General features: G+C 39.5%; 1 protein-coding gene across 3 annotated transcripts in view; it reads left to right on the plus strand.

Moving 5' to 3' along the window:
* Positions 1-3,004, plus strand: part of DCP1B (decapping mRNA 1B) — a 60,135-nt gene extending 57,131 nt beyond the window's left edge. The window contains exons 8-9 of one of the 3 annotated variants that reach the window (XM_087722898.1): positions 1,047-1,286; positions 2,654-3,004. In XM_087722898.1, coding sequence (XP_087579024.1) covers positions 1,047-1,286; positions 2,654-2,734 — 321 coding nt within the window. In that variant the 3' untranslated portion in view covers positions 2,735-3,004. The remainder of the gene's footprint in view (positions 1-1,046; positions 1,287-2,653) is intronic. The other 2 variants (XM_087722899.1, XM_087722900.1) reach the window with 2 other exon arrangements.
* Positions 3,005-14,685: the final 11,681 nt, after the last annotated feature.

The raw sequence follows: 14,685 nt of genomic DNA on the forward strand, positions 1-14,685 counted from the left end.
TTATTCTCTGGATAGCTCATGTTAGTATGAGAATTTCAGCATCCTACATTGCAATCCCAGTTATTGAAAGCTGCAATTTGGCTTTTGTTGACATGTTGGGGTATTTAGATGTTAAAAGTGCTAGTAGAATCCACAGCTGGGTGAATTACTGTCATATCTTATACTTACAGCCTAACGTTGACATATAGGGCAGCCACCTTTTTTAATATAGGTAGTCCTTGACTGTTACAATTGTTTGTTTATGTTCCGAGTTACAACGGCGCTGGAAAAAAAGGGGCTTATGACTGGTTTTCACACTTATGATGTTGCAGCACCCCTATGGTCACATGATCAAAAATCAGATGCTTGGCAACTGACTCATACTTATGGCGGTTGCATTGTCCCAGGGTTACATGATTACCTTTTACAATCTTCTGGCAAGCAAAGTTAACGGGGAGGCCAGGTTCCCTTAGCAACCATGTTACTAACAGAACAAAGGCAGTGGTTCACTTAACAACTGTGGCAAAAAGGTTACAAAATGAAGCAGAACTCACTTAACAACTGTCTCACTTAGCCACAGAAATCCTGGACTCCAGTGTGGTTGCAAGTCAAGGACTGCCTGTATCTAACATGTCCTCTTAGCCAAGAAATGCTTCTGCCACCTGTTTGTGTTCTAGTTGTCCATCATCTTGTAGGAATATATTCAATCTATTTTCAGAGGATGACAACAAAAAGTAACCTTTTTCCAATTAAATAAGTTATTTGGCCCTGGCCTATTGTTAGCCCCGTTGGCCACCATCTTCAGCATTGTTCTACTCTTCAAACCAGAAATGATTCTCTAATCCCAGATTTATGGAGTATTGCTGCCTCCAAGATATGACATTGTCTTCTCAAGGTGATTTCAATCCAGAGAATTGGCTGTCTTTTATTAAAGTAAAACCTTTTTGCCTCAACCTATCTGTTTGTAACACTGAGATTAGTGTTATTCAACCTCTGCTTTGTGTATCTATGAGTTGAGTTCATGTACTCATTGAATTAATGTATAATTCCTTGTACAATGGGAGTAGGTCATCTCCCCGCAGCGGATTCCCGCTACTGTAGCTCCATCCCTGCTGATGTCTCCAATGGTATTTCGTCAGACTGCCCCACAGCTGCCAAAACCAAGTGAAAGTGGATGGCTGAATCAAGAAAGCACTTCTGGATCATCAAACCTTCTTCTGTCTCTTCAGAACTCAGAAGCAACCATCCCAAAGAGCAGCCCACTAACCAAGTTACAGCTACAGGAAACGCTTCTGCATCTGATTCAGGTGGGACATCCTCAATTCTTAGCCACCTATATCTTCTGTTGATTATGGTGTTTGGTCAAAAGATTTGGAGTGAAAGCAAACGGTGCATCGGTTGTACAATGTAGTCGTCTTACTGCTATCGTTAGTTAGATGCTACAATGGAATTACAATGCAGTTATAACACTGCTAGTTGTTAACACAGAAAATTCTTCCTATATTGAAATCGACGGTTGGTTTTAGAAGTCCACATATTCCTATTATGTGTTCTCTGAGAGTAGCTAGAAAACATCGTTTGATTGGTCTGTAACTGCTTGATGAGGGCGAAAACGGCCTCGCCCCCTCCTGGAAACAGATCGTTTCTGAACTTTTGGTTGGCCTGTTGGGGCCATTTTTCACCCTCCCCACCCTCCGGAGGCTTCCCTGAAGCCTGGGGAGGGCAAAAAAACCGGCCCCAACAGGCAACTGGAGGTTCATTCCCAAATTTCCGGTTGGGCCATTGGTGCTGTTTTTCGCCCTCCCCAACCTATGGAGGCTTTCCCGAAGCTTGGGGAGGACGAAAGCGGCCTCCCCCAGCCCTCCAGAAGGACGAAAAATCAGCTGGCTAGTGCGCGCATATGTGCCGAAGCTGATGGCTGGCATGCCAGCAAATATGGCTCTGTGTGCCCCAAAGGTTCTCCATCAGGGCCCTAGGCTTGAGTTGTTATATCTGGGCTGCAAAATGTTTGATGATCCCTATATGGTGGCAGCAGAGAGTTATATAACATTTTAACTTAAATCCGGATTTTTGTAGCCTGTCTATGATAGATATACTATTCCTCTGTGTTTTATTTAACATATTCACAAATGTTATTTTTGTAAAAGGGTATTTATTTATTAAATTTATATGCTGCTCACCTTACTGTCAGGTGACTGGGTAGCTTACAACATGATAGATTAGGGGGGGGGAAATCACATGGGTTATTTGTCTGATCTTTGTGTGACATTTGCCAGGGTTTTTTTTTCCTTAGCATTTGTAAATATCTGTATGCGGTTTAAATCAGCAGTCATCAACTGCGAGAACGTTTCGGTGGTCTGCAGAAAAATTATTTGCTTTTATATTGCACCAAATTCTATTTATCTTTTTAAAAAGTTCATATTCGTGGTCCGTGGGATTTAAAATTATGAATTTAGTAGTCCCTGAGGTCCAAAAGGTTGGTGACCCCTGGTTTAAATAATTAATGTTGTTTTCCACCGAGTGTCTATTTAATTTGTTTTCCATGTGTATAAAGTGTGTGTGTTTTAGGGCTACCCTATCGGAGCTGCCAACATCCTGATCCTCCAGAGTTTGTTTGTTTTTAAGTGACATTATGATTTCCTTCAGATTCTTTTTAATGTGTTTGTGTTTTCAGAATGACGACAACTTCCTAAACGTCATCTACGATGCTTATCTCGGCAGCGTGGGAAAAGCGGCATTGAAAAAGCCCATCTGAAGCATCACATTTTAATTAAATGTAGCCTTGTTTCCATGTTTGGAACAGCAACCGAACGGAAGAGGTTTTTAAACCTCCCGCAAGACTTTTAAATTATCTTCATTGGAAGCGTATCTTGTTCGAAGAAATTAGTCAATGGGATTATTAGTGCCTTCTTGATTACAGTGTGAAAACAACATCAAGATAACTCATATTGTGGTTCCTTTAAAAAAAAAAAGGTGTAGATTCCACAAAAGCCACTGCTTTCATTAAAATAACAAAAAAACAGCATAATGATGTCGTCTGGAAGCTCCTCCCCTTTCATGCGTGTATATATCATGATGCGTGTACCCAAGACCTGTGTTGCATCAGGGCTTTTTTGTCCCCTTTTGCTTCCCACCTGGATGCCACCTCATTTGGAGGTATGCTGGCTTGTACAAAGTTCGATACGATTGCTTGGTTTTTTTTAGATTTTGTGGGTTTTTTAAATGCACTGTATAATGGCTATTAATTATGTGGGTACCAAAAGGCCCTGCATGCTTCAAAAACCTATTCAGAGAAGCGCTTCAAACTTCATAGGAACGCAAAACCTACTTGCTATTTGTTAAGGACATTTCGTTCTTTTCCCAGGCTTCTGCAAAGGGGGCGGGGGGGGAGGATAACGTTTTAAGGCGGGGGTCCCCAAACTTGGCAACTTTAAGACTTGTCGACTTCAACTCCCAGCATTCTCCAGCCAGCATAGTTGCTGGGTGGCACAAGGTCTGAAGGCTTCTTCTGAATTCTTTTTGGAGTATGCACATTTTGCTGGGAAAGGCCTGTTGCTAGAAGTCACGAGTTTTTCTACTTTGAACTATTTAGAAAGGATAAATACAGAATACATATTTATTGGCCACCAGGTGGCAGGATAGGTCTGTTGTTTTGTTGTGTCTACTTTTAAACAGATGATTTCTACCAGAGCATCAGCGAGAGCTGCGGATTTTATTTTCTATCAACTGAACTACCAGCAAGTTGTTCAGAAATCAGCAAAGTGTACTTGATCTTAAGGTGATTTCTTAAAGGTAGGGCTCCCGCAGATGGGCTGCACAAATCTGGAGGGCAGCAAACCATTTAATAAAACTTTAACTCTTTGATAGCATTGAGGTATTATTTGGATGTTGTGCCCCAGATCTCAAGTAAAGATAATGAATGCATATAGTACAGCAGCCTTGTTAACACATTTGAAGAACTCTAGGCTAGACTCTAAGTCCGTGATGGCAAACCTATGGTATGCGTGCCGAAAGTGGCACACAGAACCATCTCTCTGGACACACCAGCCATCACCTGTTGCTTTTCCAGGTTCCAGCATGCACATGTGCACTGGTCAGCTGGTCTTTGCGTGCACATGCGTGCAAGAAACTGGAATACCAGGTGATTGGCGCTCCCGCATGTGCGTCTTCCGGTTTGCAGTGCATCCCCGCATGCATGCGCGTGCTCCGTTTTCAGCACTTGGTGCCGAAAAGGTTTGCCAACACTGCTCTAAGCAATTCTTTTTGTCATATCACTTTAGTATTTCATGAATGGACACCATCTGGCTCTATCCCCTGGAACTTGGTACCTTAACTGGAATGTTATTTTCATGTTTTTAAAATGGTGCTCATATTATGAGTTACGGCAAAGGAGAGAAGGTTTATGGCTACCAGATCCAGGCATCGTAAAAGGGGTACAGAAAACTTTAACTGGATTTTTCAGTCTCGATCTGATAGCTCTAAGAAGATTAGGGTGAGATTTATTACCGTAGTAAATTTATATGCCATGATTCCAAGAGGCCACAGATATTTATGTTTGTTATTCTGTGTTTTATGAGAGCTCGCCAGTTGTTAACGTATCTGAAAGACAGAGTCACTTAAGAGAAATACAACATTCCCATTTAAACTATAGAGTTTTTTAAAGACATCATTTGGATTATGTCAAGTGCAGTGAAGCCCAAATTTATCCACATAAATGAAAGACGTAAGATTGTTCTCTTTTAAAAAAAAAAAAAAGAAAGAAATTTTAAGTAGGTCCTTTCTATTTTATAATGATTATAAATTATAACTGTTCAAAAATAAACTTGTGGTTTCCACTAGCCCTACTTTGTAACGTATAAAGCTGTTGCCTTCCATTTGCATTGAATTATAACTCCCAAACTTCCCAGCCTCTACAGGGATGGGGAGCCACGGTCCTTTTAGGACGTGCGGACTTCCAACTCCCAGAATTCCTGAGCCAGTCATTCTGGGAGTTGCCATCCACAAATCATAAAAGGAATGTAAAAGTTGTAGCAAATATATCCGGAGGAACTGTGAGAAATAGGCCGACACCTGTCTGAAATTCTTTTAAGGGATGGCTGCATTGTTTTAAATTATTAAAACCACGACAAAGAATGAATAGTTTCATTTTTTTTATTGTATTGTTCCATGAACAGATGGGCAATGGTTTGGTGACCTATTTGTAAGGAAAATAAAATGAAGAACAAATATGTTTGTGTCATCTCATTTCTGCATTGTGCTTTCTGAGATTTGTCATTTTCAATATTTAGTTTAGTTCTTTTTAAATATACTAGAAATAAATCCAATACCCACAGGATAAAGTATTACCCAATTTAGTACACTTCTTTTGAAGGGAGGTGTGCCTACAAGTTAGTCTTGTCTTCTGGTAGTCTCCTGGACAGGTCCCTACAGTTTTCATAGCAAGATTTTGGAAGTGGTTTGCCCTTTCCTTTACCTTTCTAGAGCTGGGGGAAAATGACTGGTCCAAGGTCACTAGTTGGGTTGATGCCTAAGCTGGGACTAGACCTCATAGTCTCCCAGTTTCTTGGAGCCTTAATCTCTGCATCAAACTGGCTCTATAGTTTACTTTAAGGCAAAGGCTCCCCGTGCTAATCGTTCCCGACTCTAGGGGGTGATGCTCATCTCCGCTTCAAAGCCAAGGAGCCAGCGTTGTCCGAAGACATCTCCGTCGTCATGTGGCTGGCATGACTAAATGCCGAAGGCACACGGAACGCTGTTACCTTCCCACCAAAGGTGGTTCCTATTTTTTCTTCTTGTATTTTTTACGTGCTTTCGAACTGGTAGGTTGGCAGAAGCTGGGACAAGTAACAGGAGCTCACTCCATTATGCGGCACTTGGGATGCGAACCACCGAACTGCCGACCTTTCTGATTGAACAGCTCAGCGTCTTAGCCACTGAGCCACCACGTCCCCATAGTTTTACTTTAAATGTTTCTAAAATCTGAAATCAATTATTCATTCTGCTTGTCAGTTTGTAAATTATTTACTGAGAATGAATGGAAGCTCCCTATTAGGAAAATAAGAGTCTTCTTTATGAATTGAGTCACTATTCATTGAGTCATTATTAAGAATAGCTTTTGTTAGTACTAAGATGTCAGAAATTCCACACAGAATTTCTAAGAGTGGAAAAATGACGAGAAGATGACAGGTGTCCTGTTCCAGAGGGGGAAAAAACTACAACCGAGAAATCCTGGGCACTCCATTTTAGGAAGGTGGTTGAGATGCAGAGGAGAACGAGCAACAAGCTTAGAAGGAAAGGTGGAGGTCTTAGATAGTTCAGCCTGGAGCAGTAAAAATTATGTAGAAGACAACAGAATTATTCATTCCAGAAGACACTGGTGGGCTGCTGTGCGGTCGTGCGGGTTCGGGCGAACCCTTAGCTTTGATCACTGGCTGGGCCCGCCCACCCGCCCTTGTGTTAAGCCCGTGATGGAGAACCTATGGCACATGTGCCACAAGTGGCACACGGAGCCCTCTCAGCTCCCCCGTGCATGTGTGTGTGCCTCCCGCTGATCAGCTGATTTTCAGGTCTGCTGTGCATGTGTGTGGGGCAGAGTGCATGCAGGAGATGCATATGCATTTGTGGGGGGGGTGCAGCACCCCCCCCCCATGGCCAATTTTTGGTCCTGGAAGGCCTGCTAGGCCCAAAACAGGGCATGGGGAGCAGCACATATGTGCGGGGGAGCGGAAGCGAGGAGGTGGTCTTGCGCACGCATTACATTATAACCAGCTAAGTTTCGTGCCACCCCTGCTTTACTAACCGAAGCTGCCTGAGTTGATTATCTGCTTCTTTGAAGCTTCATTTCCCTCCCAAAGGGGCACATGTGAGCAAAGATAACACACGCACTCACGCGCTCACAACCAGCGAACCGTTTGTGAACATAAGTGCAGCCCACCTCTGAGAAGACAAAACATGAAACAAAAGTGTTTCAATTGCAAGGAAGCAAATTTGGGTTGAGGAGAGAGGGGGGGGAAAACTCTGAAGGTACGAGGGTCACTGAGCGACATGCTTTTTAATACTAGAGCAAATGGAATATATTATATCTTTCTAAAATAGCAGTTAGACTTATATACCGCTTCATAGGGCTTTCAGCCCTCTCTAAGCGGTTTACAGAATCAGCATATTGCCCCCAACAACAATCCGGGTCCTCATTTTACCCACCTCGGAAGGATGGAAGGCTGAGTCAACCCTGAGCCGGTGAGATTTGAACAGCTGAACTGCAGAACTGCAGTCAGCTGAAGTAGCCTGTAGTGCTGCATTTAACCACTGTGCCACCTCGGCTCTAAAAAATATTTCATTCTGAGAAATGAGACTCTGAATTAAATCTCAACGTTGGCAATGTTTAAAAACCTCCAACTGAGAATCTACCACCTCCCTAGGCAGACTAAATATATATTGATAAATATTGTCAGTAACTCTCCATTCATTCACTGCTATCAACTTCCCATGAAATTGTTGGCTGAAATGATTAGGAATAGAAAATTCACAGAAACCATAGAGCCACAGGTTGCCTGCCATTGCTGAATCATCTTACCTTGGGCATTGGGCATAACAAAAGGGAAAGTTTAAATTATTAGACTTTACATTATAAATCAGATGAGACTTGCCATTGATCAATTCTATCAGCGAGTACCAATTTTAGAGAAGTATTAGAAGACAGGAAAGACCCAATAGTGGCCCCATTAAATTATGGTTTCATGAATAAATCTGTTGAAGTAGCTTTTTTATTTGTTTGTTTGTTTACACATTTTAGTTTATTTGGAATAATCCAAAAACAAAACTAAATACATGTAATATTTTTACAAAAACCCATAAAAGGTAATTTTTTCTACAGCCTAGATTTTTAGATCTAAGAAGGGAAAGGTTATTTGGTCTTAATGTGTACCCATGCAGAAAATTCACTCTTACAGGATAATCCTGGATAGTGCTCATATTGCTTCTGCCAAATTTCTCCAAAGAAATATTATTCTAAGGATTCTGAGAAGTCAATTAGAATGTCATCAGCAGTTCCTTCCTATTCTTGTTTATTTAGGAAATAACCTGCTTCATCTTCTGTTCTCAAAGACATACTTGTAATAACTTTGTTGCCTGCCGCTGAAAAAACTCCAGTCTTTTTTTAAAGCTATATTTATGGGCAGCTTCCAAAATTAAAATCCCTTATCTTCATTTTCCTAATCTCAGTGAACACAGAACATTCTTTGCATAAAAGGAAATAAGTTTAGCTGCCTTGGAAGGAAAGTATTGTATCTATAACAAATATTGTATTATGTATTTCCAAAGATTAGAAATGACAGTCTTATATCAAATAAAAAATTAGCCCTGGGTACATTGAGGCTTAAACTTTATCAGATTTATTGTGCAGCAAATTTGCAAAACGAACCAGTATATGAGTCGTTAAACTCCATAGCAAGATTTACAAATTCTTGCCCTCTGTAGGGAAGATTATCCATATAGTGATCTCAATGTCAGATTCAAATGTACATAATATAGATGAATTGCTAATGATTGTTGGCAACGTATCTTCATACGTAATTTTTTTTTAATGTCAAGCTTTATAACTCAGGTCCTCAGCATCAAGTCGAGTGTGAACCGACATGTTTAGAGTTTGAACTAGTTACTTTATTGTCTCTGCCTATAATACAGGAATCTCCCAAGACTGGCAACTTTCATCTGGGAAATACCAGATAAGACACAAAGGCATTCAGGTCCTCTCTTGTGTTTTATGTAACGAGTCTGAACCACTTCTCTGCTTGAACCCCAGTTTTGATAATTGGTCTCCTACAACATCTCCATAAAATGTATTGTAAAATATTTTCGATGCAGTTGAGGATCAACAGCTTGATAGATAAGGTGACTATGGAAATAAAAGAAAAATTATCAGTTTCCAAAGTATGGCAAAAATAACATAGACATAGAAATTAATAACAGTATATTTTTCATTGGCCAAGGTATATGTAGTGGTCTACTACATCTAGTTCTTCTCCAGATATTTTTTTTTTCTTTCTTTGGTGAATTTATTAAACATAACGATTCTTTTTCAGGTTTATTTTTAAGCCAGATGGTTCTCCTACTTTGTGTAGTTTTGTATGTATTTTTGTAACTCTTCTTAAGAGAATAATGTCATCTACGAATCTGAAATGATTTAAAGTTGATTTAACCACTGATTTTTATTTCATCTTTGCCCAGACTAATCTGCGAAATACTTCTTTAATGCAGGGTGAGAAGATGCTAGATGATAATGTATCACCTTGTCGTACACCTCGTTCTGTGTAATTGATAATGCTAATGTAACTCCAGGATATATTACTCATACGTTCAGGCTCATACTTCAGGTGAATGGTATTTCTACTGTGAACTTCCTTAAAACAATATTGGAAAACAGGCACCTGAATCAGGCATCAGAAAAATTCTATGTTCTTATAGTGAAACGTATAACAAATGAAGACAAAAAATAATAACTATAATACAGCATTAACTATCTCATGATTTTATTTCCTATTAAGGAAGTGAATTCCAAGGCATGTGAACTCCTATAAATGAAGCTTGCCATTCAGATGTGGGCCTTCTTGAGATGTTCTTGAACACCATAGTTCAAAGGCTCAATTCTTTGGCGCTCAGCCTTTCTTATGGTCCAACTTTCACAGCCATACATTGTAACTGGAAAAACCATAGCCTTGGCTATAAACACTTTCGTTGGCAGTGTGATGTCTCTGCTTTTTAGTAGGCTGTCTAGATTTGCCATAGCTTCCCTGCCAAGTCTAAAAAGCCTTTATTTAAACTTTCCATTGTCTTTCTAAATCTTCTTTTCCAAAGTCATCCCAACTTTGAAGTTATTTTTGCAAAGGACTGTTTCAGCGATTTCCAACTCAACCCCCACTTTGTTTAGATTTGCCCAGTTCAAATGTCTTAAAAGTTTCACTTCAAAGTGGAAAACCCAGAGTAGATATTAATTATATTAGAGCTCCCTCTTGTGCTTTCACAAAAAAAATCTGATACATTCATAAAAAATTTAACAGATGATATTCAAATTAAACCAAGCTGGTTCCAAGACAATGAACTAAAATTTATTATTTATTACCCCGCATTTATTATTTTTATATATTATGTACTTGTGTCCTGTCTATTATTTTTACAAATAATTCAAATTCTAACATATCCATCACATCTTCCTCCTATTTTCCCCACAAGAACAACCCTGTGAAGCGATTTGGGTTGAGACAAAGTGGCTGACCCAAAGTCACCCAGCCAGCTTTCATAATACAAATAGGATAATAATTAAAATAAACTGTTTTGAGATTGGTAAGATCCTTATTTGCATAACTACAGTATATAAAATGTCCAGTTTTTTTTATATCCAAGTTTCTCTTTGGGTTTTTCAGGAAAAAATGAAAAATAGCAAATCAAATCAAAGCTACACTATCTGCTAAAAAGATTCCTGCAGTGTTGGCCAAAAGTTTGTAGTTCTGAAACTGTTAAAAATAATTAAACAATTGATCAGTGATAAAGGAAAAAGGAAAAAGAGTCAGAAAAGGCTGTTCTCTTGAATTCTCTTGAAAGTCTAAACTGCTAAATTCCTGAATTAAAGAGAAAAGTTCCAAAATTTAAAGCAGATATAAGGAAAAAGTAAGATTATTCCGTGAACTAAGCTTTAATTAAAACCTGAAAATTCAGATTGGCTGATCCTCGTTGGTCACTAAGCCAAGTTGGTAAAGCCATGAATGGTTTTCAGAGAAAAGTATAATCTTGAGGATTTAAAAATTTTCTCGGCTCAGCCTTATCGCTCCTCGGAAGAAAATGGCTCTTCTTCCAAGTTTCTGACAGTTAATAATAATGATGAATGGTTTTTTTCTAATCAGGAAAAAAAAAGGCGGAACAGTTTCTCCTTTATCTCCAACAAGTTGCCATTTTGAGTCTCCCTTGCCATCGATTTCTTAGTATACATTACATTCAGTCCAATCTGCTTTGAAAATTGAGTTTTTCAGGCCTTAACAGCAATCTATCATGTGAGGGGTTGTTTTTTTTAAAGTTAAGCTGACATCAAGGTAGCTAATTATGCATGGAACAAGTTTCTGTCTTATTGCTCCTCAAAGTTTGTGAGGACCTTAAAAGAGTATCAGTTGTCTTAGGGTGATGAGCTATTGGGACGCCTAGGACAGGTGGGCTGGGCCTGTGCTAGGCCTCCCAGGGCCTCCCCCATTCTTCAGGCAGCTTGTGCCCCACGTAACAACCCGCACCGTTCAGTGGTGGAATTCAAAAATGTTTTACTACTGGTTCTGTGGGCGTGGCTTGGTGGGCGTGGCAGGCTTGGTGGGCATGGCAGGGGAAGGATACTGCAAAATCCCCTCCGGATCAGCTGGGATTTGGGAGGCAGAGAATAGATGCAGGCGGGGCCAGTCAGAGGTGGTATTTACCGGTTCTCTGAACTACTCAAAATTTCCACTACCGGTTCTCCAGGACTGGTCAGAACCTGCTGAATACCACTTCTGGTTCCATCTCAGGGACAGAGACACAAGCCATAAACACAAATATAACATATAATATATAACCCCACAGCTGGATCTATGGTGTTGCTGTTTCCCAATTACTGTAATGCTGATGACATATCTAGTTTAATGCATGCCACATTAAAACCGAGTTCCCACACACTCACTATTTCCTCTGGTTGCTTATCAACCACTGGGAATGGGCAGGGATGGGGGTCATTAAGCAAGGAGATCACATGTTCACATTGCTTAATGATCCTCATGACTTGCAACTATATATATGTATGTATGTGTGTGTGTGTGTGTGTGTGTGTGTGTGTGTATGTATGTATGTATGTATGTATGTATATGTGTGTGTGTGTATGTATGTATGTAATATATATATATATATATATATATATATATATATATATATATATATATATATATATATATATATATATATATATATATATATATATATATATATATATATATATATATATATATATATATATATATATATATATATATATATATATATATATTACAACCCACGGTATGCCCAAATATGGGAGGAAGATCACTACTTCCATTCTCTGTCCTTCGGCTCGTCACAAGAGACCATCCAGACAGAAACCCAATATTTTTTACTGTTGCCTTTTTGTACAAATATAACATATATACACACACACACACACACACACACACATATATATACACACACATACATACATACATACACACACACATACATACATACATACATACATATACACATACTGTCTGTCTGTCTGTCTGTCTATATCTATCTATCTATCTATCTATCTATCTATCTATCTATCTATCTATCTATCTATCTATCTATCTATCTATCTATCTATCTATCGGATCTAGAGCAGGGCTGCCAAACTCACGGCCCGTTGCCCGGATACATTACATGCTGGCCACACCCCTGCCCAGTTTAGTGAAGGGAAAAAAAGTCCTGATGCTGCCGTGACAACGTGAGTTTGACAACCCTGATCTAGAACATTTCTTCATTAGTTACCTGAATGGGATAGTATAATAGCTTCTTTCAAGAGTAAGACAAGGAGGGAAGCAAATTTAGAGATGCAGGTTTTTTACCACAGCATTTAATTTCTTTAGCAAATATCACTCGTGGTATGAAATAATGAAATGAAATGAGATGAGATGAAATGAAATTCTAACTAGTGTAAGCATATTTTCCTCACATAGTTCAGTTTACCTCTGTTAAGCAATTTGTTACATCTTTGCATACAGTATCCTGCAGTTTTAAGTATGGGATTAAATTGCTGCTATTGCAGCTGCAGAAGGGGCTATTTTATCTACTTGACCCAAGTTGTTGGGTCAAGTAGATAAAACGCCCAACACACTAAGCCATAGAGCCGTTTGTTTACCTGTATGTTTAGGAATCTAGTCATTCCAATTTCTGTACTGTGATTATGGCTTAAGAAGTTGTGCAAATCTAGGCAGTTGTGGCTTATCTAATCACACAATAGATTAACAGAACCTAGCTATTGTCACTTTGTGTGTTTTGCTGTCAATAAACCATTACATTCGCTACTCTTCCATTACACCCATGGTAGAAAATGGTGTCCTTTCCCAGCTATTTTATGTAACAATTCCATATCTTTTGTGATGCATCTTGTGGATCAGACCACTACAGCCAAAGCAGCTTTCCTGATATGTATATGTGGATGACTGGCCTTAAAGGTTACATTTCCAATCTGATGATGATGATGATGATGATGATGATCGTATATTTTAAGAAGGTACTTGGTTGATACCTAGGATGCTGGCAGCAACCCGTATCAACTATTAGCACCAGTCAATGGTATTTGTGATGCATTTTTGAATGTTCAGTTGACTGAGTTTCATGTTAAATGAATAAAAGAGATAATAATAATAGGCACCTTGGGTGCAGTCCTAAAACAACTGGAGCACCACTTGAACACCATAGGCATTGACACATTTGCCATCAGTCAGTTGCAGAAGGCGGTTTTACTTGGCACTGCTTCCATCCTGCAACAATATCTGTAACACCATCAAACATCCAGATTTGCCTATCCCAGGTCCTTGGTAAGGACTCGATAGGTAGACAAAAATGCCAAACCCAGACTGAACATCTGGCTGACTGTGCGATGATTAATGATAATGATAATATGAGATTTGGCAATTATTCCCTCGGGACAATAAGGCACCAGTTCTCAACCTGTGATGCACAGACCACTGGGGTTTACAATGTCATTACAGGGTCCTCGAAGACTTGAAACAATATTACTATTTAAATCTTGAGATAAATCTTGGGGGCTCGTGACCACAAAAGTTATTTAACGGGGGCCCGTGATGAAGAAAATGTTGAGAACTACTGGTTTAGGGCAAAAATATGCCTCCTTGATCCTTTTGGAGGAGACTTTAAGAATTACTTCAAGCCGGAGGATCACATTTAGAAATACATCTGCTGTTATTCAGATAGTTATTAGTATTCATGCAGATAATTCATAGATATTTAGAAAGGCCCACTTTGAATCCCTTTGTATTTTCTCCATTGTGCATGGGCTTTCAATTTCTTTGGTACTCACATCTCATTACCATGACTTTTCTTCCTCCCTTGCAAAAGACGGACGAGGACACGAAATGAGAAGGCTTTCAAACTGATGACTCCCTGACTCCTTGGATGCTTCCCACTAACTCTGCCTCCTGCTGGGATTCCTTTCTTCTCCATTCAGCCTTTCAGACACTTTTCAAAGTACAAAGCAGGGCAACTGGTGCACACCATTTTTTAAAATTAATGTTCCTTTTCACTGTAAATGAGCTTGCATGAAAAAAACGGGGGAGAAAGCAAAACAGATCCTGTCTTTTGTGCCACGTGAAGAGATGGCGCAGAATAACAATTTCCACTGTTGTGGAAGAGCAGGTGCATCAATCTGTTGTAACCCTGCACAAAGGATGTTCAAACATCATGCTAAATAAACCTAGATGAGTAGCTCAATGCTACCCATCTGCATATCCCCACCCCATTTTTGCATACACCAAAACACCCCCAAATTTGAATTTGAATTTCCTTTATTTGTATGCCGCCCTTTTCCCTGGGGGGACTCAGGGCGGCTCACAATTCAAAAAGGGAGGGGGGGAAAGACAAACAGTATTCCAATATGGAAACAATACAACATATTAAAAGAAA

This window comes from Thamnophis sirtalis, unplaced genomic scaffold, assembly GCF_051295495.1.
Source record: "Thamnophis sirtalis isolate CommonGarterSnake01/CBP01778 unplaced genomic scaffold, rThaSir2_p1.2 scaffold_9, whole genome shotgun sequence".
Classification (NCBI taxonomy): Eukaryota; Metazoa; Chordata; class Lepidosauria; order Squamata; family Natricidae; genus Thamnophis; species Thamnophis sirtalis.